This window comes from Oryctolagus cuniculus, chromosome 1 (assembly GCF_964237555.1).
Source record: "Oryctolagus cuniculus chromosome 1, mOryCun1.1, whole genome shotgun sequence".
Taxonomy (NCBI): Eukaryota; Metazoa; Chordata; class Mammalia; order Lagomorpha; family Leporidae; genus Oryctolagus; species Oryctolagus cuniculus.
Window position 1 is genome coordinate 225,826,586 of NC_091432.1, and position 25,945 is coordinate 225,852,530.

The following is a 25,945-nucleotide window of genomic DNA, read 5'->3' on the forward strand; positions in this document are numbered from 1 at the left end:
GGTGTGGACACAGGGGACTTTCAGGGCAGCGAAATGATTCCATGTGGCGCTGTCATGGAGGGTGCATGACACGACCCACACAATGCACAGGGTGGACCCGAGGGTAGACACTGGACCTTGTTCATGTACAATCAGTAATCAGGTCCAATATGAGTATGTTAGAAGCACCAGATGTACCCCAATTACGCGAGATGGAGTTGGAGGGGGAACCACGGGGATGGGGACTTCTCTGTGTTACCGGCTTGATTTTTCTGTGAATCTATGTTCTGAAAAGATAAAGACCAGCACAGTTGGTCTTTGTGTCAGTCACTGGCAGTAAGGTGGGGAGGGAGGCAGCTTGTTGGAGAAGGTTTAGATGGGGCCCTGGACCCTGGGCCCTGGGCTAGGCGCCACCGTGTTCCAGCAGGGAGCCATCGCAGGTGGCCCCACCCATGCTGTCTGCCTCTCAGCTCGAAGCTGGGAATTAGGGAAACTTCTCCCTGCAGGCCGGCTGGGAGCACCGGGTGGACACATCCCTGACTCCCCCAGGTGTAGGAGAAAGGGCGGGGAGAGGTCCTCCCAGCTGGACAGCTCCCTGATGGCGTCCCTCCTGCTTCATGTCACCCTGAGCCAAGCCTAGGGACCAGACTGTCTTGCTGGATGTGCCTCTGCCCCACTCTAAGGGGCGCTTCCGCCCTCAGATTGGGATTGGCACGGGGCCTACATCTTCCCATGCTTGGCACTGCTGTCACTGCAGGAGGTGGCCCAGGACGGAGACAGCGCCGGCTGCTGTCCTCCCCTGGGAATGAGGTGGTGGCCATGAGACCGAGCTCCCTGGCAGTGTGGGCATGGGGGGTGGATGGGCAGATTGGGAAACACTGGTGAACAGTGTGTAAGGAGAGCACACGCACACATGTGCACACACTCAGGGATGACAAGGACCGGCAGGAGAGGAGGAGCCAGGTGCATGCTGCCTTACTACACCCTGGCAGCAGCCCTGGGTGCATGTCACGGGGCCCGTTCTCAAAGACCCAGAGTCCTAGAGGCCAAGTGCCCTCTCCCGGGGCTCCCTGGCCGTAGGCGGCAAACACAGGTTCCCTCCTGCCTGACCCCGCCCAGGCTTTCCCTAGGAGGCTGGAGCCGGCTGCTGCTAGCCCCAGTAACACGTGCAAGGCCACTAGAGTCCCCGACAGAAACATCTGACGGCTTTTCTCCCTTCTTTCTGTCTTTCGGGGGGTGGGGCCGGACAATGGGCAGGGATCCTGTTCCCCCCACCCTGGGGCTGACTGAAGATGAGGAAGAACAGGCCCTCGTGGGCCCCAGGGGCAGGGGGCGTGGCGGGTGTGCACCTGCTGGGAGTCACCATCTGAGTACGCGCAGCCGCCCTCCGCAGCGGGCGTCTGGGGACAGCCAGAGAGCAGCCTGGCTTTCCTGCTGCCTCCCTTGCTTCTATTAAAAATAATCCCGACGCCGACTATTTTGTAGTGCGTAGGGCGCACATCCAGAGAGGCCCATCTGACGGTACCGCTCGTGCCAGACGTGGTGTGAGGCGCCCGGTCTATCGGTGGGGCGGGGGTGCCCATGTATATGGATAAGGGAGGCCGCGCTCAACACCCCAAGTAAAAATACTCGCACGCGGCTCAGTGCCTCGCTAACCTCACACGCTGCCGCTGGGACTCCTTCCAGCTGACGAACGTACAGGCAGCAGATGATCTACAGAAATCGGCGGAGTGAGAGACGGTCACGAGACCCAGATGCCCCTGGCTTCAGCCAGTCGTCAGGGTCGGGCCCCTGGGTCCTTTGATACGTGCTGGCAGAGCACCTGCTGTGTGCCGTGCACAGCTCTGGCCTGCACGAGGCGGAAACGGCTCCGTTTCACTGAGGTCAGCCCAACTCAGAGGGCAGCCACTACACACTCACTCCGCGGTACTTAACAAGTGCTGTGACCAAGGGGCGGCCCTGGATGTCGGCTGGAGCGATGAGAAGGGGGACAGGGGACAGGACGGGGCGCTGAGGAAGGTGCCTTGAGGAAGAGGCCCCAGGAGTGGCAGTGGATGGGGTGAGGGCCCCGAGGAGGCAGCCACGCTGGCTGGAGTGGAAAGAGAGTGAGGTCAGTGTGGGTGGCTCCCTGGTTAGCACAGGCCTGAGCTGCAAGCAGACTCAGAGGGAGGCTGGAGTCTGCCACAGGTGGTGGCCGAGGTCTGTGAGGACCTGGGGGGAGCTCCGTGGCAGGTGCTCAGACAGGCACCAAGAGGCCTGTAGGCCTGCGGGACATGGAGCAGCCTGCGCTCTCAGCTTGCTGCCGCTGCATCCCCCGCTGCCCGGGCTGCACTGCCCGCTGCTCTCCCCAGCCCCACTCTCAGAGCTGGATGCCCGGGTTCCTCCCCCGCCCCTGCTGGACCACGCCCCAGCATGGGGGTAACACAGACGATCAGGGGCAGGATGAGGGGGCCTGGCGCTCTGCTGGGTTTGACGAGCATCCCTGGCAATCACGTCCAGGGCCCTTCTTGCAGCTCTGCCCCCGGCGCCCGCGGAGCACCCGCACCCAGCAGGGGGAGTCCCCAGGAAGCAGGTCTGGAGAGAGGAGTGCAGTCAAGGCAGCGTGATGGCCACAGCCACAGCCCCTGGGTGTTGAACATTTCCCAGGCACAGACACGGCTCCCAACGCTGCCCTCGCTGCTTCGTTCCATCCACCTCGGTGCCTTATGAGGTGCTGCCCATGATCGTCTCCACGTTACCGAGTGGGAGCAGGTGGCCGAGACAGAGTTTTGTAGCTGGTTTGAGGTCCCATAGCCAGGAAGTTAGCAAGTCCAGTGGCAGAGCCAGGTTGTCTGATCCCAGGGCCCGGTGGCTTCGAATGCACTGCAGGGCGGCCCAGGCACTTGTCTATCAGGAGGGGTGTGGCTTTCTTGGGTCCAAGAGTCTGCAGCATAAACCAGAGGGCTTTTAAAAGTTTGTGGAGGGGCCTGAGCTGTGGCCTAGTGGGCTACACCTCTGCATGGGGCGCTGGCATCCTATATGGGCACCAGTTCGAGTCTTGGCTGCTCCTCTTCTGATCCAGCTCTCTGCTATGGCCTAGGAAAGCAGTGGAAGATGGCCCATGTGGGAGACCCGGAAGAAGCTCCTGGCTCCTGGCTTCAGATGGGCGTAGCTCCAGCTGTTGCATCCATTTGGGGAGTGAACCAGCGGATGGAAGACCTTTCTCTCTGTCTCTCCCTTTCTCTGTAACTCTATTTCTTAAATAAGTAAATAAAATCTTAAAAACATTTTTTTTAAGTTCATGGAAAATGAAATGAAAAGATAAGTTTATTTGGGTGCAAACATGTTTGAAATCCATATGTAGTTTTTTCAAGTATTTTATTTGAAAGGCAGAGAGACACAAAGAGGTATAGATTGAGATGGAGATCTTTCACCCATTGGTTCACTCCCCAAATATTTGCAACAGCCAGGGCTGGGCCAAGCCAAAGCCAGGAGCCTGGATCTCAGTGTGGGTCTCCCAGGTGGGCAGCAGGGACCCAAGTACTTGAGCCATCACCTGCTGCCTCCCAGGGTGCACACTAGCGGGAAGCTGGAATGGGGAGCAGAGCTGGCTTGAACCCAGGCCCTCAGATGTGGGACGCTGGCTTCCTTCGCGGTGTTTTAACCAGTGTGCCAACGCCATGCGGTGCGTGGTTTCCATAAGACACATTCCCATGAATGTTTTTAAAGTCTCCTCATTTTCAGGGTTAAACTCTGCCACTGTTAGGTTTCCTTCATCAAGAAGTGTATGTGTTGGGGCCGGCTCTGTGGCGTAGTGGGTAAAGCCACCACCTGCAGTGCCAACATCCTATATGGGCACCAGTTCGAGACACAGCTGCTCCACTTCTGATCCAGCTCTCTGCTACGGCCTGGGAAAGCAGTAGAGGATGGTCCAAGTGCTTGGGCCCCTGCATCCATGTGGGTGACCCAGAAGAACTCCTGGCTCCTGTCTTTGGATCAGCACCGATTCGGCCATTGCAGCCATCTGGGGAGTAAACCAGCAGATGGAAGACCTCTCTCTCTCTCTCTCTCTCTCTCTCTGCCTCTGCCTCTGCCTCTCCTTCTCTCTCTGTGTAACTCTCTCAAGTAAATAAATAAATCTTTAAAAAAATAAAACATGTGTGTGTGCTCATGTGCACGCTCGCACGGATGACCGATGGGAGGAGCTTCTCCAGTCCATTTGCTCCCCCTTTATAATCCCGTTTCCATTAGCGCCAGGAGGGACCTCTAGCTTAGGAGGTACTTCAAAAAGTTCATGGAGAAAGGAATTACAAGGTAAGTTTGTTTTCATGCAAAATCTTTTTGACATTCATGCCTAGTTTTTTTTTTCATAATTTGCACATTCAGAAACGTTTTGAAGATACCTTCCATTCATGAATTTCAGAATTTTTTTTGGCACCAAAACAGACTTGTCTTTTAATTCTATTTTCCACAAACTTTTTGAAAGACCCTTGTCCCTTAAAACAACCGAATGCCTAGCTGCAAAGTCAACGGAAGTTGGTCTTGTGTCCGACGGGGCTGGGCTCCTGGGTGCCCCAGCCCCCGCAGGTGCGATGCGGGTCTCTCCCAGCTGATACCAGCGACATTGCCTTTCACTGCCTAATCTCGATGCCACCCTCATCTCTGCCCACGGAGAGCCGAGAGCAGCGTCTCTGTGATAAGCAGGAGCGTGTGAGCGCAACTTGCATGGATAATGGCGTCCTCACCGCCAAACGTGCTTCTTCCTTCGATTCTGGCCGACGAGAGGGCTAAGGCACCCACTTCTGCTGATAACTGATAACGCCCTCATTTAGATTCCTGTGTTCTGCAGGAAATTCTAAAATTGGAAATTAAGATCCCTAATTCTTTTTTTTTTTTTTTTTGAAAAAAAAAAAATGGCAATTACATTGGCATGCTGGAGAGTGGAAGGCTGCACATTGCTAAGTTCCATCAAGCTCCTGAGTAGTCTGACATTCCAGCAGAGAGGAAGATGGTCCTATTCAGGCCATGACGGACCCAGGATGCAGACGAGGGTTCCTGTGTGGGGAGGGAGGGGCGCGTGGCGGGCTGGGGCTGGGTGAGAAGCACGCGTTAGACGTGGGATTTTTTTCAAGCCCTAGCTTTGTTTTGGGTGGTGAGTTAGTCGGTATTAATTCCATTATTAAATTTAAAAAACGAGCTAAGTAAATCCAGAGTCTTACAAATCAAGGATGACAATGAATCCAAGTCGATGCATCTGAAGTCCAATAAAAACCAAAATAAGGCGGGCATTAGACACAGCAGCCACTTGGGTTCCCAGAGCTCCTGTGTGCGAGTCCTGACTGCCTCCCATTCCAGCCTCCTGCTAATGCACGCCCTGAGAGGCAGCAGGCAATGGCTCGAGTTCCTGGGTCCCTGCCACCTCTGTGGGAGACCCTGTTTGAGATCAGGGCTCCTGGCTTCTGCCTGGCCCAGCCCTGGCTGGTGTGGACATTTGGGGAGTGAATCAGCAAATGGGAGATCCATCTCTCTCTCTCTCTCCCTTCCTGTCATATAAAATGAATAAACAAATAAACAAAACATTTTTAAGAAACCAAAATAGGCAACCAACAAACAAAGCCTATTGAGGTTGTGAGTGTGTAATCGCACGCTTTGCACCATTTCTCTTCATCTTCTTTTCAGTAGCCTGTTCTCCCTGGCAGATCATCTTTGTTCAAAAAGGCCTCCCGCACCAGGGACCTGGTTAACCCTTTGGTGGGTGCCGAAGTCTCACCAGGGCAGAAGGAAGGCCTGGTGGCGTCAGGAGAGGGCAGAGGCCTGGGCATTTCACACAGCTGGTGCTGGGCACACGTGCTGATCTTGTCCAGCGGGCGGGCATCTCGCCCTGGGCATCGGGGGAGGAATGAGAGACCCTGCCAACGGGAGAGCCTCTACCAGAAGCCCTGCCTTCCGTACTCGGAACTGCCTGCTTGGACGGTCTGGTGAGAGAACCGGCAGTGATTGTTTGCACACATGAGGGTGCTCCCGCAACTTCATTGCAAAACGAAATTAAAAAGAGACATTTATTTCCCGTGCAAAATTTTTTCGAAGTCTACACATTTTTTTCCCATTACATGCATTTTCCATGAACTTTTGGAGGACTCCTTGTACGGGGTAACTGCAAAGCTGCCTTTACTGCTGCTGATTATTATTCCACACAGTGAGGGGCGAAACGCCAGGCGGATCCCACTCCCGGGTTCGCTCATCGGTGTGTGCTAGAACTAAGTCGTTATTATTTTTTTTCATTTCCTGAATTTGATCAACAGAGTGGTCAGACCCCGACAGACCCCAAGAAACCTGCCAGGAGCCTGAACTGTGGACACCCTGTGGGTGCCGCTTCCAGGGAGCAATTTAAGAGGCAAACAAAACACGAAAGCCTACTCAGAATTAACAACGGGCCAGATGGTAATGTGAGTTAGAAGCAATAAAACATGATAAATAGCTTCCTGCTGCTACTCCTGATCAATTTCAATATTTAATAATTCCGCTGCCCCCCCCCCCGCCCCCCAGCAGCATCCGGGCGCTGTTGCCCAGCAGAAAGTGCCGCGGCTCGGCTGTCACGTGGGCGCGCTTGGGAGCTGCCGGCGGCAGAGAGGCGTGGGGAGTGCTCACCTGCTCACCGTGGTGGCTCCCTGACTGCGGGTATTCCCCGGAGTTTTGCTCTTGAGTTCCAGGGAGGGGAGCGGCAGGGCAGGGAGCTTGGTGCCCGCCCTACTCCAGGACCAATTAGAGGAGAAAGCAGCCCGGCAGGGGAGCCAGGCGGGTTAGTGTCCTAGCCTCTGTGTGACAGAGATCACCTGCAGGAGAATCCCAGCCAACCTTGTACCTGCAAACCGCCCGGTGGAGCACGCGCCACACAGCAGGCGGCCGCCAACTGGCAGCTGGTGGCCTCATTACCAAACACGGAGCCCGCAGCCAATGTTCCCTGGTGGCTGGCACCCAGCAGGGAGGGCCTGCTGCAGCTCTGTGTCCGGGAAGTTCTAGCCGCGTGGGTACGGGGCTGTCGGGACTCGGGGAGCGCCGGCTGCCAGATGGGTCACCCACAGAAGTCTCCCCAGGTTGTGGCCACTGATCAGATCAACTGTCTCTCGTGGCTGGTGATGATCCCACACGCTTTCATGTCTGCGGATACCTGGGGCCCCCAGGGCAAGCGGGGTGCAGGTAAGGTCAGTGCCGGTTCATAGAGGAGGAACTGGAGAGGAGGGAGGGGTGACTTTTCGGGCTGCCCGTTGCAATCTGGGTATGACAACCAACCTCTGACTTCACAGGAGCCGGCTGGAGCTGCTCCCCAAGGCGCCACCTCCTCCTGCACCACCACGGCAGGCAGGGAGCCAAGGTGCTTGCTGGGAGACCTCGGCCACCTGGGCTGCAATTCCCCCATCAGTGAAAGGCGACTCTTAATGCCGACTACGCCGTGCACGGGCAGGAGACGACCTCCCGGTTTGTAGGATTGGCAGTAAGGGTTGGCACCCACTGTGAGGAAATGGAGCAGACGCTATAGCCACCCACCCAGAGGTGGATTCTGCCTGCAGAATCCCTCACCACGCGCACAGGACCTAGAGTTCATGGCGATCGGCCCATGGCATTCAAGTCTCCCGCAGCTCCGTCTCCGCCCCGGCTCCCTTCCCTTCCAGCCCGACAGTGGGCGTCCCTGGGGGTCCCGAGCACAGCAGTCGCTCAGGTCTCCGTGTCTAGGCTGGCAACATCCCTGCCAGCATGCGGCCGCCCGGTTCCCTGGCTTGCCATGCACGCCCTTCTCCGGGATCCAGGAGCAGGCTTCCGGCCCCCCCATCCCGGACCTGGCCCTCCTGCCCTGGGCTCCCCCGCTGCCTCTCTGCTCTTCCCTCGGTCCCAGCCCACAGCACACAACGCAGAAGTCACTTTCTCGGCTGCCTCCAGCCTCTACAGTGAATTCCGTTAGGGTGAGAACCAAGTGCTCGCCCACCAGTCTGCCAGTGCCCGGCCCAGCTTGTGATGAATGAATGAATGAATGAATGAGTGAGTCTCCCCAGCAGATGTGGAACCAAAGCCTTAAGCAAGGACAGGGTAGGCTGAGGGTGGGCACAGCCTTGGTAGCAGGCAACGGCCCAGAACTTAAATTTGGGTCCACCCTGGAAATGACAAGAAGGGCCAGAAAATGTACCCCCCCACACACACCTTCTGCCTTGCCGCCTCCCCACCTGCCCTCAACCCGCCGTGCCTCTGGGGACTCACACAAGGGAATGGTGGAGGCAATCATCAGGTAGGTACCTGAGTCCCGCTGGTCCAGGGCCATGGAGTTCCACCTCCTGGTGATGTCGATGTAGAGAATGTCCACAGCCGCCATGGACAGGCTGCTGCCGCTGAGCTTGCAATTCCTGCCGGAACCAGAAGGGGGAGTTAGCACCTGCCTGATGTGGGCGGGGTGGGGCCTCTAAGGACAGCTTGTTTATGCCAAACCCCGCCCCCAAACGCACAGGTTGAAATCCAATGCCCCCAGTGTGTGAACGCATTAGGAGGTGGGGCTTTGGGGAGGGGGTCATTAGGTCAGAAGGGTGGAGCCCTCATTCTTCCCCCTTTTTTTCTTTTTAAAGGACTGATTGATTTGAAAGCCAGAGTGGGAGAGAGGGAGGGAGGAAGAGAGGGAGAGAGCCAGCAAACAAGCGAGCTTCTATACGGTGGTTCACTCCCCAAATGGCTGCAATGGCCAGTGCTGAGCCAGACTGAAGCCAGGAGCCTGGGACTCCAGGGGCCCGAGTGCTGGGGCCATCTTCTGCTGCTTTCCTCAGTAAGGAGCTGGATTGGAAGTGGAGTAGCCGCTACTCCTGCCAGTGCTCATATGGGATGCTGGTATCATAGGCGGTGGCTTAAGCCGTGATGGCACAGAGCCGGCCCTGCTAAGAGGCAACCTGAGACAGCCGGCTTTGTCTCTGCTGTGCCAGGTGGAGATGCCAGGAGAAGGCAGCCGTCTGCCCTGGCCTGACACCTGACCCCGGGCTTCGCAGCCTGCGGGCCCCGTGAGAAATCCGTGCATTTCTGGGACCCCTGGAGCGGAGGGCAGGGCAGCTGGAAGACACACGGGGCTGCAAGCATCTTGGGGGAGGGAAGGTCCCGAGTGTCCCCGTGTGTTAGCCTCTTGGCAGTCGGGGTCTGATGGGCCAAAAGGAGTGAGCTCTGGGGCCACGAGGCTGGGGTTGAATACTGGCTTTGCCGCTCGGAACCGGGGGCTCCACGCTCACACGCCAGCTGTGGCCGTGACAGCCGCAGGGCATCGGCCCGGCCACACACACACAGCAGCAGGGCAAGCACCCCCTGCCCCCTCCAGGGAAGCGAGAACCCCGCCTTTCAAAGCCTGCAGTGCACGCACACGACTTCCTCTCCTCCTTGCTCGGTCTGTGCCAGGAAGAAAAGCTGGGCACGTGGCTACCAGCATCGTGCTTGGCAAGGGGGAGGGGTGTCCCATGGCCACGGGACGCCACAGGTGCAGGCTGAAGCCAAAGCTGGAACCGCTCACCACGTGGGGCCCTGCGGCGCCATCTGCAGCCAGGGGCTCAACGCTTCCGTCCGTCACCCATCTTAATCTGCCACCTGAAGATTTCCCAGAAGCCTCCAGTCAGTCACGCGAAGCCCAGAATTTACAGAGCAGAGCAGCGCAGGCTGGGTCCTCGCCCCTGTGTGTGGCCTAGGACAGCCTCACCAGGCTCAGTTCTGACTCCAGGGGGCCATTTCCAAGTGGGCAGGGGGAAGGGCACACCTCTGAGCAGTCCACATACACCTCTGAGCAGTCCACAGCTCCCCTTCCCATTCCCGAGGCAGTCTGGCACCCCATAAGGAGCACGCGGATGGGCGTTTGAGTCCTGGCCCTGTTGCCTTTTCTAGCTGCCTAACTGTAGGCCGTCCACGTAAACCCGCCCATTGTGGAGACATGGAGCCCAGCAGGGGGTCTGGGTGGCAGGACTTGGGCTGTCTGTGCAGACAGCAGGCAGGCAGCTCTTGGCTGGTCCAGAGGCACCACCCCCTGACCAGGATGAGCCCTGGGAATCCTGAGAGCCAGACCTCTGGGGCAGCTGTCAGGTTGCCTGAACCACGTTCAATGCTACTTTCAACTTTCCAAATGCATCCCCAGCTAAAGATAAAGCAGCTCTTTGATTTTCCATTGGTCACTGTCCCTTGTGAGAACAGCTCCTTCAGGGGTCCGACAGGAAACCCATTGATTGGCAAGCAGGTGCCTCTCCAAACCCACTCGCTCCCCCGACCATGGCGGCCAGGGAGCAGGTCGGCTTGGGGCCTGGTGGAGGCGGGCGCACCTTATTGATGCGCACCCTTGCTGGTCCCCTCCCTCTCTTCCTCTCTCCCTGCCCGCCCCCATCTCCCAGACCATCACTCCCCACCCTACTTCCTCAGGGCCTCTGCTCTGTATTGCAATCACAAGTTACCAAGGCAGGCTTCAAAGCACATCAGCGCACAGGTTTCGAGCCCCGGGAACAACTTGTCAGTGGACGCGGGGCTTTGCACGTCACCTGTCACAGAGATGGCTGTCTCTATCGGGTTCTGGGCAGACGGTGTCCAGGTCTCTCCAGGGGCGATCTAACAACCTGCGCTGCTAATTTCCCAGGCTTCATTAGGAGTGGCCCCAGGTTCTCTCTAATTATCACATCAGCATCCGCCGGGCTACCTGCTTCTCCCAGGACGGAAGGCTGCCCGGCTCGCTCGCTCTCTGGGTTAATGGAGTAGAAAAAGGGAAACCAAACTGACCACTGTGATATAGTTATTTTTTTCCCCCTGACAGGTAGAAAATAGAAGTGTCAAACCTTGAGCCGGAGCCGTAATTTACCTAAGAGATTTCTCCACTTCTCCCCTTTCCAGGTAACCCATCCTCTCTAGCGTGCCTGCAAATACAGCTGATTGCAACATCTGCTCCAGGACAGAGGTGCCCAGGCTGGCTGTGGGAGATGGGAAATGCTTTCAAAGCATTGCAGAAGGAGGCGGCTCTAGGGCCATTTCAGCCATGGGTAAACGGAGGCTCAAGAGAAAGGACAGGATTTGTGCAAAGATCACACAGCTGGGATGCACATCCAGGCCTCCCCTGGGAGACAGTTTTGGATTTGGGATGCTGGTGGTGGCGGTGGGTGACCTGGACCCCAGAAATCCAAAGCCAAGGTCTCAGGCCAGGGACTTGTAGGGTTGGAGCCTCAGGGTGTTCCTGTTGGGAACTTTGGGGACAGGAGCCTGGGGGTAAAACAATCAGGGGGACCAGGGGACAGGGTCTCCCAGGTTGGCCCCCAGGGACAGTGGGCATTGTCAGTGGAGTCTAATGGGGAAAGACCATAAGGGTCAAACGGTCAAGACTTGGGAAGGGATTTGCCATCCTCCCAGGCGTCCCCTCAACACAGAATTACTTTGTAGCCCGCCACGCGCGGTGTGTTCTGGGCCAGGGGAGTGGCGCAGAGCGAAGGAGTCTCAGATCTGCTCTCAGAGGGCTTTGGGCACCTGACAGCCTGCGTTAAAAACTGTGTCGCCTGCGTGGCCCCAGCCGCTGAGAGAGGTTCCCCTTGTGCCCTGGGATGCAGCTTCTACCAGCGAGCGGAAGGACACATTCCTCAGAGGAAGGGAGGTCCAAGAAATACGGTAGCCCCAGGCCCACACTGTTCCTTGGGAAGGAGAGGCTAGGTTTGCACGTGGGGTGGGGTGGGGGGATGGGCTTTGCAGGCAAATGCACCCAAACTTCCTCCTTTGTCCCGGGCTGGGGCTGCTCACCACACTAGGCTCTTTTAAGGACGGGCTCGGGGCCTGGCACACGGGCAGGGGTCAGGGAGGGACATGGAGAATTCCCGAATTCCCATGCTCCCTTGATGATGTGGGACCATCCTTTCTCACCCCCAGAACCAGGGGACTGTGGGCTCACAGGATGGGAGCGAACCACAAATCACCCAGGTTCACCAGCAGCCTTGGCAAAGACAGACTTCACAGGATCAGCCCCATTTCCTGTTAGGGACCGCGGACATCTCACGGGTAAGTTAGGGACCGGCTGTTTCCACCCCAGAAAATCCCATCTCTAGATTCCCTCTCTGTGCAGAAAGGTGGTCGTTTTCTGTTTTCCTGGAGTTGGGTTTCTGTAAGGTGAAAGTTAATCATATACCTAAGTGACCAGCGAGAGAGGAGGGCGGCTCTGATCCACGAGCTACAGAGGGTGACGCATCCCCGGGGAGAGTCTCCTAGTGCTACTGAGAGTCGCTGAGGAGTCAGTGGCAGACGGGGAGGCAAGACCCCTTACGGCTCTGTTCTAGAACATTCTAACACTGCCGCTCAGAGAATGCAACTGCCCCATCCCTACCCGCTGTGAAATGAATGTCTCCTTATGATTAAAAGGGGGTGGAAGAGGAAAAGGCAGTATGTGCAAGTCGGTCAGATCCCGACACAGGCAGCGTGGGGGAAAGTGTCCGAGGCGAAATACATGAGACTTTTCCCAAATTCATCACTGGGCGGTCTGAGCAGAAGAGAAATGCATTTACTGCAGAGAGAGCTGTCAAGCCCAGGCATCAGTGAGGTCATTTCCATTTCTTAGGGAAGCCACCACACCAGGCAAGTACTATATAATAATTTAAGAAAAAAAATGGGGCTGGTGTTGTGATACAGCAGGTTAAGCCTCCGCCTGCAGCGCCAGCATTCCATACTGGTGCCCGTTCAAGTCCTGGCTGCTCCACTTCCAATCCAGCTCCCTGCTGATGAGCCTGGGAAAGCAGCAGCAGATGGCCTAAGTGCGTGTGTCCCTGAACCTGGATGGAGTTCCAGGCTCCCGGCTTCAGCCTGGCCCAGCCCTGACTTTTCTGGCCATCTGGGGAGTGAACCAGTGGATAGAAGATCTCTCTCTGTAAGTCTGCCTTTCAAATAAGCATTTAAAATGGCACCGGCATCCCATATGGGCGCCGGGTTCTAGTCCCGGTTGCTCCTCTTCCAGGCCAGCTCTCTGCTGTGGCCCGGGAAAGCAGTGGAGGATGGCCCAAGTGCTTGGGCCCCTGCACCCGCATGGGAGACCAGGAGGAAGCACCTGGCTCCTGGCTTCGGATCGGCGCAGCTCCGGCCGTTGCGGCCATTTGGGGAGTGAACCAACGGAAGGAAGACCTTCTCTCTGTCTCTCTCTCTCACTGTCTAACTCTGCCTGTCAAATAAAAAACATTAAAAAAAAAAAAGAGATGCTTAAGTACAGTAGTGTGTCCTACTAGCATGTGCCTCTGGAGGAAATGACAGGAAAAGCTGATTAGACAGAGTCAGGTCTTGGGCAGAGAATGATGGTTCATTCGTTCTCATTTCTTAGTGACAAAGAAAAATAGGATATGGCCAGACGGGCATTAGCATAATTCACTCTGAAAACTGCTGATCTATGCAACACATTATGAGAGATGGACACTGAGAATAAATTTAACTGGAGTGTTTATTATTTTCCCCCCTCCCCTCTAGTTCTCTTTAAGAAACTCGGAGAAAAAAGAGTGGGTAGAAGAGATGAAAGCCAAGTTCAACTTCTGCCACTTGCGTGGGAGCTGGGAAGGGAGTGTGGATCTTGCCAGCGAATATGTCTTTTGCAAAGTGCTCCTAAGAAGGGCATTTGGTTCAATTTCACATATGGCATAAATATTATTAATTCATAATGAAGCAAAATTTAAACCGAAGTGGAAAGCAGAGAGTAGAGTTGCTAGCAGGAGAAAATGCTTGGTGTTAAATTTAGCTGGCAACCCTGAACAGACGCGGATAAATCTAGGAGCAGAGAATATCATCATTTACGATTAAGTTGCTGTTGGGGTTTCTCGGTACATTTTAAAAGGAAAAATCTATTAGCGGTCGTGCGGTATTCTCTCCATTTCCTCCTGCATCCTTAATTACTCTGGGCGTTGGCTGGGGGTGGGGGTTCAGGGTCTGCCCCCCTCGGCTCTGGCTGCCTGCTCGCCGCCTGCGCACCTGCTCCGGTTTCGCCTCCTCCACTGACAGTACTGGGCCATGGATGGCTGCAGGACCTAAGTCTTTACGGTCACAAAAATCATGTTCTCATGCACATGCCCTTAATTACAGAGAACAAAGGGGTGGAAATGCACAAGGCCCATCACGGGGAGCCAGCTCGGCAGCAATATTTGCCACCTGGCTCCGGTCTAGGCTGAGAGACGTGCGTGGCACGCTGTTCCTCCTGGGACCCTGGACAAGCCTGGCCGTCCTCTTCCCATCAGCCTCCCTGCTCTCAGGCTGGAGGTCGCCCGCTGATGGCCTCGAGGGGCGGGCATGCTTTGCTGGAACTCACGGTGCGTTTGAATTACTCTCTCAATTGCCAGCATTCAGATGTACACACGTACTGAGACTTCACATGAAAAAGTAAAGCGCCCTTTACACGCCTAGCTTCTCCGGAAAACTCCAAACCCAGCAGCAGCCTGGACCCCAGGTGTGGCCCCCCAGCTCGCCCCAGCCCTGCCCTCTCCTCCTGCTGTATCCTGCCCAGGGTCCCCCTGGAGGCAACAGAGGATCAGACTCTCAGGGCAAGCTTACAGGGAGTGTGACTAGGTCTATCGCCCTTTTAGCCTGCGTGATGAACGTGTTCTGACTTCTGAACGTGAGCTGCTCATGCACTCCAGTTGTAGGCCCTCCGCCTCTGCCCGGGCTGTGTGTCCCTCCCTTTGCTGCCTGACAGACTCCAGACTGAAACAGTCCAAGCCCTGCCTCCTCCTGGGGGCCTGCCCTGATTCCACCAGGGAGGCAGGCATCCCCTTTGCTGGACTTCCGGCACGCGGACCACAGCCCCCTAGGGAGACCTCTGGCCACTGTCCCATGGCTCTGCTGAAGCAGGGCACTGAATTACTTGTTCGTCATGTGCTATTAGACCCAGAGTCCCTCGGGGGCCGGCAGGGCTCCGCCATTTATCTTTGGACGTCCCGTGGCTACCAGGTGTGCAGCCAGAGGTGGAAACAGGGTGGCTGTCACAGGGGCAGGGTTCCCGGCGGTTGCCAAGATGTCCACAGGAAGCCAAGCCATCCCTTCCGGCTCCCTGGACTGGAACGGAGAGTTGGGTGTGATGGTGCCGAGGCTGGGGGTGGGGGTGGGGCAGAGTTCCTGCCTTTGCTCCAACAGGTCTAGGTCCCTGACCACCTCATGTGGAGAGAGCACCGTGGCTGGTCCGCCTCATGCCCCCTGTGCCCCTGCGTGGTCCCACAGAGCCTCAAGTGCCCTCGTGGCCTGGGGCTCCATCACTAAGCTGTCTCTGTACATTCCAAGGCCCGGGAATCACACAGGGGCAGAGACTGCCTACCTGTCTATTCCTGTCTCTTCTGTTTGTAACAGGACTAGGCCAAGTTTAGGGAAATTCTGTTTCTCAGCTTCCCGTACAGGTGGTGGTGGACAATAATATGGAAAGGGAAGTCACTGGTTACAGCTTCCAGGCAGGCTTTGTCCTAATGGATCCGGAAGAGGCATTTGCTCTTCCTCTCTTTTTCCTACTTCCTGCCTGGAACTCGGACATGATGGCTGGATTTTGAGCAGCCATGGGTGGGACACGGATCATACTGCAGAATCTTTGACCAGCCCTGGAACCCCCGTTGCCAAATTTTCTGTCCTGGGTGAGAAAATTACTGTATGTGCACCATTTGCAGATGGATCTCCCTTCTTATTTTTATTTATTTATTTATTTTTTAGAAAGGTCTTCCTTCCATTGGTTCATCCCCCCAAATGGCGGGGGCTGCACCCATCCAAAGCCAGGAGCCAGGTGCTTCCTCCTGGTCTCCCATGCGGGTGCAGGGCCCAAGCACTTGGGCCATCCTCCACTGCCTTCCTGGGCCACAGCAGAGAGCTAGACTGGAAGAGGGGCAACCAGGACAGAATCTGGTGCCCCAACCGGGACTAGAACCCGGGGTGCTGGCGCTGCAGGCGGAGGATTAGCCTAGAGAGCCGCGGTACCAGCTGGATATCTCTTCTTAAAAGCCAGATGCAGTTCCTATGTGACTCAGAGTATCACCTTCAGTAGTATTTTCAGGGCGAATCATTCCATGTGCCTGTTGACTTTCTTGAAAATTGCCATTGCCTAAAGAGCATAAGCATCCCAAGACCTCCATTTAACAAGCAGCTCCGGAACCAGGCCTGGGCCGGGGGCTTTACGACATGAGAGGGAATGCCGTGGTAAGCTCTGGAGAAACGCAGTTGCGAGAAGGATCTCTTGGTGCAAACAACTTTGCAATCCTCGCACTGACTTTTCACAGCCTGCGTTTTCCACGAATGCTGTGCCGGCTCCTCCCATTGCGTCTCCACTTCATGACCAGCCCTGCAAGGCGGGGGCCACCTTCCCCATTCTGCAGATTCTGAGAAGATATGGGATTTTTTTGCCCGAAGCCACATGGCTAGGCAATGTGTCCAATGTGTCCAATGTGTCTGGCTCTGAAGTCAGACCTTTCTGACCCTTAAGCTCTGTCCACCCGGCTCTCCTTCCCCAACCCCACCCCCAAGCCCACTCCCCCAAACTACCGCGAGACTCTTCTGAAAATCACCGGGCAAGCACTGATCGGGCTGACGGAATCGGCAGACATACCTGCCCCGGCTTCTGTCTGCCACCCTCTCTGGCACATCAGAAGGCCAGCTCGAGCATTTATCAACTGCATTTGGAGAAAAGCCTTTGACAAAAATGGGTTCTGACTCAAGACTTCTGATTATTTGCTTTAGTGGATGACACTGCGAAAGGGTCACTTTGAGGTGCAAACCAACAAGGAGGAAAGCAACAAGCCACGCGAGCGCTGGTGGTGGCAAGGCACATCTGCGGACAGGATGGAGAGTCATCCGTCCCGCACAGACTCCGTGGGTGCCCACATCCTGCCACACCTGCGCAGGACCCTCTGTGTGCATGTCTGTCTGTCTGCGTTTTATATACGATTATATGACATTCCAGGGATCGCTTTTAACCTCGTATGGAGAAGCTAACGCTGAATGACCACTGCTTCAAACCAGATGGTTCTAGGTAATCTTTAAAAAAAAAAACAGACTTATTTTTTGTATTTGAAAGGCAGAATGACAGAGAGAGAGAGAGAGAGAGAGAGAGAGAGAGAGAGAGAGAGAGAGAGAGAGATATCTTCTATCTACTCCCCAAATGGACACAACAGCTGGGGCTCCGTCAGGCCAAAGCCAGGAGCCTGTAAGTCCAGCCAGGTCTCCCACATGGGGGCCCAGGACCCAAGAACTGGGGCCATCTTCCTTTACTTTCCCAGGAGCCTTAGCGGGGAGTGGGATTGGAAGCCGAGTAGCTGGGACTCGAACCAGCACTTGGATTTGTGATGCCAGCGTTGTAGGTGGTGGCTTAACCTGCTATGCCACAACGTTGGTCCCTCTATGTAATTTTTGAAATAAAAAAAAAAAAATTCAGTATTTTAATCGTACATATTGAAGGAGTGTGATCATTTGATACACGTATTCATTGTTTGATGATCAAATCAGGTAAGTTAGCATTTGCATTTCCTTAAACATTAGGAAAACTCTGATTAACATTGACTGATTAATTGTACATATTTATGGGATAACGTGCAATTGTTCAGTAAAAATGTATCCCACCTGCACTGATCGCATCGGAGGGGTTCAGGGCTCCCCTCCTTGTCATCGCTTCACGTGCGGGAGCCTCTAAAAGCCTAATGTCGGCATGAGATACGGGGGTGGCTTGCTGGGGGCCACAGACACCTGCCGTGCTGCAGACGACGAGGACTCTTCCCTCCCGTCACACGCGTCCTGGCATGCTTCCCGAACCTCCTTCTGTCCCCACCGCACCCCCCATCGCGCCCACCTGCTAATAATCACTGCTCCATGGGCAGATGGATGTCTTCCAGGTGGTCTCAGCTAGCCCTCCCCACACAGGTAACCCTGGCTTTATCCCGACTTCCTGGGGTGAAGTCCCTGGGGCTCAGGGGCGGTCACCGGTGGTCACTGCCCTGCCCTAGGGCTTCACAGCTACAGGCAAATTAAGCAGGAACTTCTGGGAACCTAGTGGTGCCTCTAAATGTGCACACTGCAGCAAAAAATACAATGTCTTTGCTATGGCATGTTTTATCTTTAAAATTCATGCAAATTCTGTATTATACTCTATAACATAGCCACGTTATTTTTGTATTAGAACAAATGCATTAAATTATTTATCGGCTGAATTATTTAACTTTCCCTTCCTGAAACTGACACTTTGGAAAGATGCGTCGGCGCTTCTCCGCTGTGGTTTCACGACCGCTCTGCATACGGCCAGGGACTGTGGGGACAGCACAAGGTGCGCCCCACTCTGGGGGGTTTAAGGCTCTCCCTCAAGGCCGACAGAGCTGTTTATAAACCACAAACATGAGGTTGTGAGTGCTGTCACATCCATAACATTGGCCCGTCCACCCACTAAACAGGAGTCACCACGGCCAGACCTGCCCCGGCCACTAGGTGTTCAGGTTTCCGGTGAGCGGCCGGCAGTGGGCTGGGCCCGCAGGAGGGGGCTGCTCTCACTGACCTGATGAAGGTCCGGAAGCCGGTGGGTCCCAGCTTCATCGTGCCCTTGATCCCAAGGAAGCGGATGAACAAGTTCGCCATCCTGTCCACCAGGCGCAGGTAGTTGAACTGCTTCGCGTACTTGGGGAACACCTGCTTGAGGCAGATGGAAGGCAGGTGGGCTTCGGGGTTGCTGTTGCTGTCGGGGGCGCCCGTCTGCTCGCTGTCCCCAGGCTCTTCCCTCCTGGCTAATGGAAGATGCTGGCACCTGCGGCACACAAGGCGTTCGTGAGAGAGCACATTGCCTTGGCGTGCTGTCCTTGAGGTCAGAGATAGACAACAACCCGGTGAGGCGGGCTTGTGATTCCTCAGACGGGAAACCTGACCCCAGGGAGGCGCTGGGCTCCGGCAGCCCACGCATAGCAAAGCCGGACCTTGAACCTGTGGCCCAGCCAGGCCTGGCAACGCTGGCCTCCTCCCTTCTGCCAGCCTGGTTTCCCAGTGTGGGAGACTACTTTTCCTGTGCCCGTGACTCTAGGGAGCACTCCGTCATGGAGCCGTCTGGGTTTGATTTCAAACTCCTACTTATGGGTAGTAATTGAATAATTAAGAAATATAAAAATCTCATTGCCGGCTGGCAAGAAGCCACGGGCATGGCTCAAGGAACAATTTGCAGAGATGCATCAGCTACCCGATTCTCAGAATAAGAACCATCACGTGTTCTGGTGTAGCTGTTTTCTTGTTAGGAACCCAGGCAGCACACGAGCATAGGCCAGTGGTTCCTTAGTCTCGATATTTTACTCTGAAATTCTTCTCATAGATAAGACAGTTGGCAGCTAACAGCTCTCTGATCTCCACCTCTGGCTCCGAATGCCCTTCCCAGCGCCAGACCATACCCCAGGCCCCCCTCACCCCACATCTCTGCTCCTGTCTCCTCGCGCATCACTGCCATCTTCCTGTCCCCCACGCTGGAGGAAGCGGGGTCCGTGCCGACACCTTCCCCTTCCTTCGTGGCCACCTCTGCCTCCTTAGACCCGGAACTGCCTTCTGCTCGGCCCCTGCCCGGGCCTCGCCGAGCCTTGCCCAGGCTGTAGCCTCCAACATTCTACATCCATAAATCCATCCACGCTGACTCCGGTGTTGCAGCACAGGAGGTAAAGCCGCTGCCTGCAACACCAGCATCCCATACGGGCACCTGCCACACTCAACGCCTCTCTGCACGCTCAGGTCAGCTGCATTTCCCAGCTCCTCTGGTGCCCAGAGCGGGGCCAGGTATAGCCCTCTCCTGAGATGCAGCCCTGAGCATGTTAGGGTCAGTAAATACTGCCTAGTGGCTAAGACGTCACTTGAGGTGCTGGGAACCTGTATCGGAGCACCTGGGTTTGCACTCTCGATTCCAGCTTTCTGCTAACGTGTATCTCAGGAGCATCGGGTAATGGTTCAAGTCATCGGGCCTCTGCTGGCCACACGGAAGATGCGGATGGAGTTCCTGGCTCCTGGCTTTGGCCTGGCCCAGCCCCACTGTTGTGTGCATTTGGGGAGTGAACCTGCAGAGGGGAGCTCTCTCCACTTTTCCAATTGAATAGAAGTAAATAAATGAATAAAAATTCCAAAATGCCTAACTGAGTAACTTATCCAGAAGGAATTAGGACTACGTCTCCTGGTGCCAGACTCAACATCAAGGCCATGGTCTTCTCTGTGTTCAACAGCCCAGCACTCCCACCTCCCCACAAGCTCGCCGTCAGTCCCTGGGTAGGGCCATGTCGGTGTCTGTGCACCTGCTTTCCCCGGCCCACAGCTGTAGCCCTTTGCAAGCCAGCTGAGATGACACAGGTGCTGCTCTTCAGTGTCCCGTGGGTGCCCCCTGGAGTGGCCCCCGCATCGCCCTCGTCAACGCCTGCAGCGCGCAGTTTCCCATGCCAACCTCTCTCATGGAAGGCACAGACCACATCTCGTCCAAGTCTTCTTTCTACAGGACCTGGCTCCCACTGGGTGTGTGGGGAACGTTTTCTTGAATCTGTCGAGCCGGCACTGTGAGTCTCCGGGAGAATCTCAAGGTTAAGATGTTTCGTGCCACGCCAGCCCCTTCACGTGGGAAAGCAGTTCGGTGGAGAAACACCAGGCTTGACAGCCCTGCCCAGACGGCCCTCCCTCTCTCCACGCCAGTCTCTAGGAAGAGGGAGCCGCCTGGTGGGAGTGGAAAGTTCCGGAAGGCCTGCTCACAGTTCCTGCTCAGTGGGTCTGGACGCCAGGCAAGGACAGGAGAGGACAGAACCGGAGCAGCACAGAGGCAAATCCCTTCTGAGGATCAACAGCTGGGAGGGATCTGGGGACAAGAACGGGCCCTCGTCCAGCCGGCACAGACCCCATTCTGCTCGGCTCAAGGAATCTGTCGTCCTCACCTTGAACTTGACAGACAGCAGGTAAACTGTCAGGTGGTGGCTTCTCGGGTGAAGTGAAGTGATTCCCTGCTAAGGTGACAGGAAGCAGAACGAGAGGAAGCGACACTCTGCGTGGAAATTAGCTCTTCAGCGACGGAGAAGTGGCCATCAGCGACTGTAGGAGCACTCGGGAAGTTTTCATCAGAGGGGAGACTTGGAAATGTGCCGTCGCCGCAGGGCTCTCCAGGCAACAGAGCCCGCCCCCAGATGTGCGCTGCCGGGGAGGCCCACCGGGGCCAGACCCCTGCTCCCGGCGGGGAGACGGAGGCTCACTCGGATGAAATGGGAATCCTAATCAATCAGTTCCCACCCAGGGCTCTGGGAATCTTACTGCGACTCACCACCATTCGCCCTGGGGGTTACGAAATCCTCAGTGTTGTCACTGATTCTTAGTTAGAAGTATTTGTTTTTTAGAGCATAATAGTAATGCATACTCTTCATAGACCTTCTGAGAAATGTAGAAGGAGCGGAATCATCTGTAATCTTGGAGGTAGAGGCTCTTACCGCTGAGTCTCATCTGCTGTTATAAAGTTAGGATCGCATCACGTGGAGCTGAAACCCCTCTTCTGGTGCTTTCTGTCCCAACACGAGTGTCTTCTTCCTGCACTGCTGTTTCTTTCTGCAAGCATTCTCTCGTGTGCGGGCCACTACACGTCCACATTCAGCCTAAGCGCTGGTGTAATTAACCCTTCCTCTTCCGTCAAGTATCTGGCATCTACAGGGTCTGGCATTTGCCTAAACGCAGCCCAGCGAGCGGGGCCCTGCACAGCACACTCATCAGGAGCTCAGAACATTGAAGCCAGGGGTGGCCCTGGAGCTCCTTCTGTCCAATGAGGCCATTTTTTAAAAGATTTTTAAAATTTATTTATTTGAGAGGTAGAGAGAGAGAGAATATCTTCCTTCTGTTGGTTCACTCCCCAAATGGCCACAATGGCCGGAGCTGCACCCATCCGAAGCCAGGAGCCAGGAGCCAGGAGCCTCCTCCCAGTCTCCCATTCAGGTGCAGGGGCCCAAGGACTTGGAACATCTTCCACTACTTTCCCAGGCCATAGCAGAGAGCTGGATTGGAAGAGGAGCAGCTGGGACTAGACCCGGTGTCCATATGGGATGCTGGCACTGCAGGCGGAGGATTAACCTACTGCATCATGGTGCCACTGGCTCCAAGGCCATTTTTCTAAAACACAAAGTACACCATTTTAATCCTTTCACGTCGCATGTAGTGCTTTCTCAGTGTTGGGTACCCATCACCTCCATCGGGTTCCAGAATGTTTTCATAATGACATCATTTTAGAGAAGAAATATAAACCCATGTTGGGAGGGACAGCAGCCCCAATGGATCATTTAATCAGCACATTTTCCAAGGTGGTGGCCTGGGGACCCCATCACCTCCGAGACCCCCATGGCAGGTCAGGGGAAGTCTGCTCCCAGGGCCAGCCTCCTGCTCTGCCTCCTGCCCGAGAGCCACACAGAATGCACCTGTGTTCTTGCCCACGCGACCTCTCTTCACAGCTGCACTTATCAGGTGACTCCCATTCCCCGCCCTGCCCTTCCTGAACCCCCACGAATAGCCTCACAACCAAAGGGCGCCAAAGCCACAGGGCGCATTTTCGGGGCCGTAAGTTCAGGGGGAAGTGGACTTACTCAACTGGAAGAGGCACGAAACATTAGCTGATGCACAAGAGGAAATGAAGCCACGAGAAGTGGTATCTGTGCTGGGGACGGCTGCAGTTACCACGTGGCGATCCAAGCCGTCACAAATACCGTGAAATCCTTTCTGTTCTTAATAGCGTTTTAATGGAAAACGTCGGGCTCGTGAAATAAAAGTGAGTGGTACAGAAAATATAAATCAAGCTAATTAGCCCTTCGAGATCATTTTTTAAAGATTGAATTTGGTGTATCCTTGATTCATTAGAGGAGGAAGAATCCTGGGATGCTGTATCTGTTATCACCTTTCAAATAAAATGGAATTCTCCTGTGAACAGCCACTCAGCTCTATTTTGCATGGAAAGCTAACTGTTAAAAACCACTCCCCTTTACTGGGGACCCACAGTGCGTCATGCCAGGCAGCCTGTGCCGCCTCACTTGTTTCTAACAATCCTGTGAGGTACGTAGAGAATATTCCCACTTTACAGACTGGAAACGTGAGGCCCCGCTGGGCTGAATACTTAGCCGATCAGTGTGGCATCAGGATTTACACTTGGGACTGTCTCACTACCCACCCCCCCCAATTTGGCTTGCTAGTCCTTGTGCTTCTTTGATTGAAATCAAACCGGGCACCTTTCTCCCTGTGTATAAGCCTGTTCATATTTCCAGACATTAACAAAGCAGGGAGGAAGACAGAGCAAGGTCGATTTCTTGTTTTGGAGAAGCTGCTTGGATTTTTTTTTTTTTTTCAAGAGAACTAATTTCCATCTCTGGGTAGGCATGCCGTCCATCGTTCTTCCATTCATCAGATGCTTCCTGAGTAGCTGTGTGTCCCGGGAACCTTGATAACAGGTGCACATTAGACACAGGCCCTACCTCCCCGGGGCACATGGCCCAGTGGGGGAAGTCACAATGTACAGATCAACAATGATTTCAATAGTGTGTGAAGGGGAACAGGTAGGGGGGTATGAGTAGGCAGCCAGCACGCGTCTAGGACTTCCGGAATCCCGGCTGTCAGAGAAGGGTGCTTGGACTTGGCAATGGATGCTGAGGGGAGGAAGGACAAGAGGAGAAGCACGGTAAAGGTGAACAGATCCACCTGCGCTGTGCACTCGAGTGGAGAGGGGCAGAGCGGATGAAAGCAAGAAGCTACTGGAAAAGTCTAGGTCAGTGGTTCTGAAAGCACGGGCCTCGGGTCCGAAGCACGAGCACCCCCCGGGAACTTGGGAGAAACGCACTTTCCTACTGACTCGGAAACTGTCTCAGCAAGCGCCGCGGGGGGTCCTGGTGCAGGCTGAAGCCTGAGAGGCACTGATGCGGGTGAAGGCAGATGAGACCCGCAGTAGGGCAGCTGGAGCGGGCACAGGGCCAGGAGCTGACGCCAGGGCCCTTTGTGACGAAGGCTTAGCAGCTACTGCTTGAACGAGGGGGCTGGCAGAGGAGAGGCCACCCCCCACCCCGATCATGTCCCCAGACCACCTCGAGGCTGGGCAGGACAGCCTGGGAGGCCGTGGAGCCCCCCCACGGCGTGGCTGGCTGGGCCGAGATGTGTCCCCTCCGTCACCGGGGGTTTTCAGATGCATAGCACTGTGCCCGCGTTTCTGGAGGAAGTGTTACCCGTGCACCAAACAAGTCCCTGAAATTAGCCTCGCGACTAATTTAAAAGAGCCGGAGGATGAGGCTGCTAAAAATGAACCAAACGGCTGTGCAGCCCGGCTCTGTCGTCTGATAAATTTCAGCCACTGTGGGAGCTGCTGTGCAATCTGAAGGGAGGGTGCCAGAATGGGGGAGGGGGACCTTTGGTGGATATTCAAAGCCCCGTGAGACCCTGACCCTTGCTGGGCTACTCCCACCTGTCCCCTTCCCACCTGCCTGGTCACTTCACCTCACCTGACCCCTTTCTCGAGGTAACAGCAACAGCAGCAGATCCCAGCAGGGGCGGGTCAGGGCGGGGGTCATGTTGCTAGCACTTACCATGTACCAGAAATTGCAATTTATAAAATACATAATCTTGATAAAACCCTACGCAGAAGGTGTTATTATTTTTGCCTCCAGTTTACAGTTAAGGAACCAAGGCACAAGGATACAAATATTTTGGGTCCAGAATCGAAACTCAGGTGGTAGGCTCTGACATCTTTCTTTCTTTTGATTTGAATGAATCTATTTTTATTTGAAAGGCAGAGAGAGAGAGAGAGAGAGAAAGAGAGAGAGAGAGAGAGCGCCAGAGGGCTTCCATCTGCTGGTTCACTCCCCAGATATCCGCAATGACTAGAGCTGAGCCAGGCTGGAGCATATACAGTCTCCCGTGTAGGTGGCAGAGACCCAAGTACTGAGTGCATCAACTGTTGCCTCTCTGGCTGGAGCATTAGCAGGGATGCCAGGACCAGAAGGAGAGGTGGGACTCGAACCCAGGCACTCAGATGTGGAACGTGGTATCTCAAGCGGCCACCTGACTGCTACGCCCGACACTTGCCCTGTGGTCCTCATTGCTAACCTCAGCTTGCACACACGCACAGCTAGGCAGGTTAGTTGCAGCATCACAGGTGGCCTGGGCAAATGACCCTGTGATTAGGTATTAGGGGTTGAGCGTCCCCTCATCCCAAAATCTGAATGCAGATGCTAGATACCCTCCAGCAGGTCCCTGTCTCCTGGTCTCCCTCCCTTGGCTTCAAGTGCCTCCATGATAGCAAATCAACGACTTGCTAAAATTAACTACTGCAGTGAGGGAGTGGTACAGCCGGCCCTGCGAGGTTCCACCCACAGACTTAGGAGGTCGTTTGCTTCTGCAATAAAGGACACCTCCATGGGTGGTAGTGTCTCCAGGAGTTCCTTTTTGAGAAGTTCCAGGCCCCGGGGCAGAAACTACCTATCATCTGCAAGTAGCCCCCAGACTGACTGAAGCCCATAAAAATTCCCTAACGGACACAGTATCATCAGCCAATCAGGAGAAGGCCACAAGCACCGCTGACCAATCAGGAACCTGGAAATGCACTAAACATACATTTCTCATCCCAGCTCCACCCCATAAGAACCTTTACCCCGACAGCCCAGGGAGCCTGGGAATTAGGTGGTTGCCTGGCTCCTTGCTCTTCATAGTGCAATAAACGCCTCCTTCCTTTCACGGCCCCGTGCCAGTACCTGGCTTTCTGCGTGTTGGGGTGTTGGGCAAGCAGACTCAGTTTGGGGGTTCTATAGCAACACCTCCAACCAGTTCCGGGAGCTGTTCCATGACAGCATCACAACCAGAAAATTCTAAACCATGAACCTTTGCTTCATGACCAAAGTTTCTACACATACTGAATGAAATTAACTTCAGACTGTGTGTATAAATTGTATATGAAAGATACATGAATTTGCTTTTACATTTTGGGTCTCATCTCTAAGATAGCTTACTACTGTATATGTAAATAGTCCAAAATAAA

At 55.0% G+C, this 25,945-nt stretch overlaps 1 protein-coding gene across 11 annotated transcripts in view; it reads right to left on the reverse strand.

Moving 5' to 3' along the window:
* The window catches only part of TTLL11 (tubulin tyrosine ligase like 11), a 271,423-nt gene that overhangs the window by 40,613 nt on the left and 204,865 nt on the right, over positions 1-25,945 (reverse strand). For 2 of the 11 annotated variants that reach the window (XM_051855633.2, XM_070056342.1), the window contains exons 7-9: positions 18,461-18,706; positions 8,209-8,351; positions 7,249-7,467 (exon numbers count right to left, since the gene is read on the reverse strand). In XM_051855633.2, the coding sequence (XP_051711593.2) occupies positions 7,249-7,467; positions 8,209-8,351; positions 18,461-18,706 (608 nt within the window). Of the gene's footprint in view, positions 1-7,248; positions 7,468-8,208; positions 8,352-18,460; positions 18,707-25,945 lie in introns of those variants that run through there. The other 9 variants (XM_051855651.2, XM_070056353.1, XM_051855655.2 and 6 more) reach the window with 7 other exon arrangements.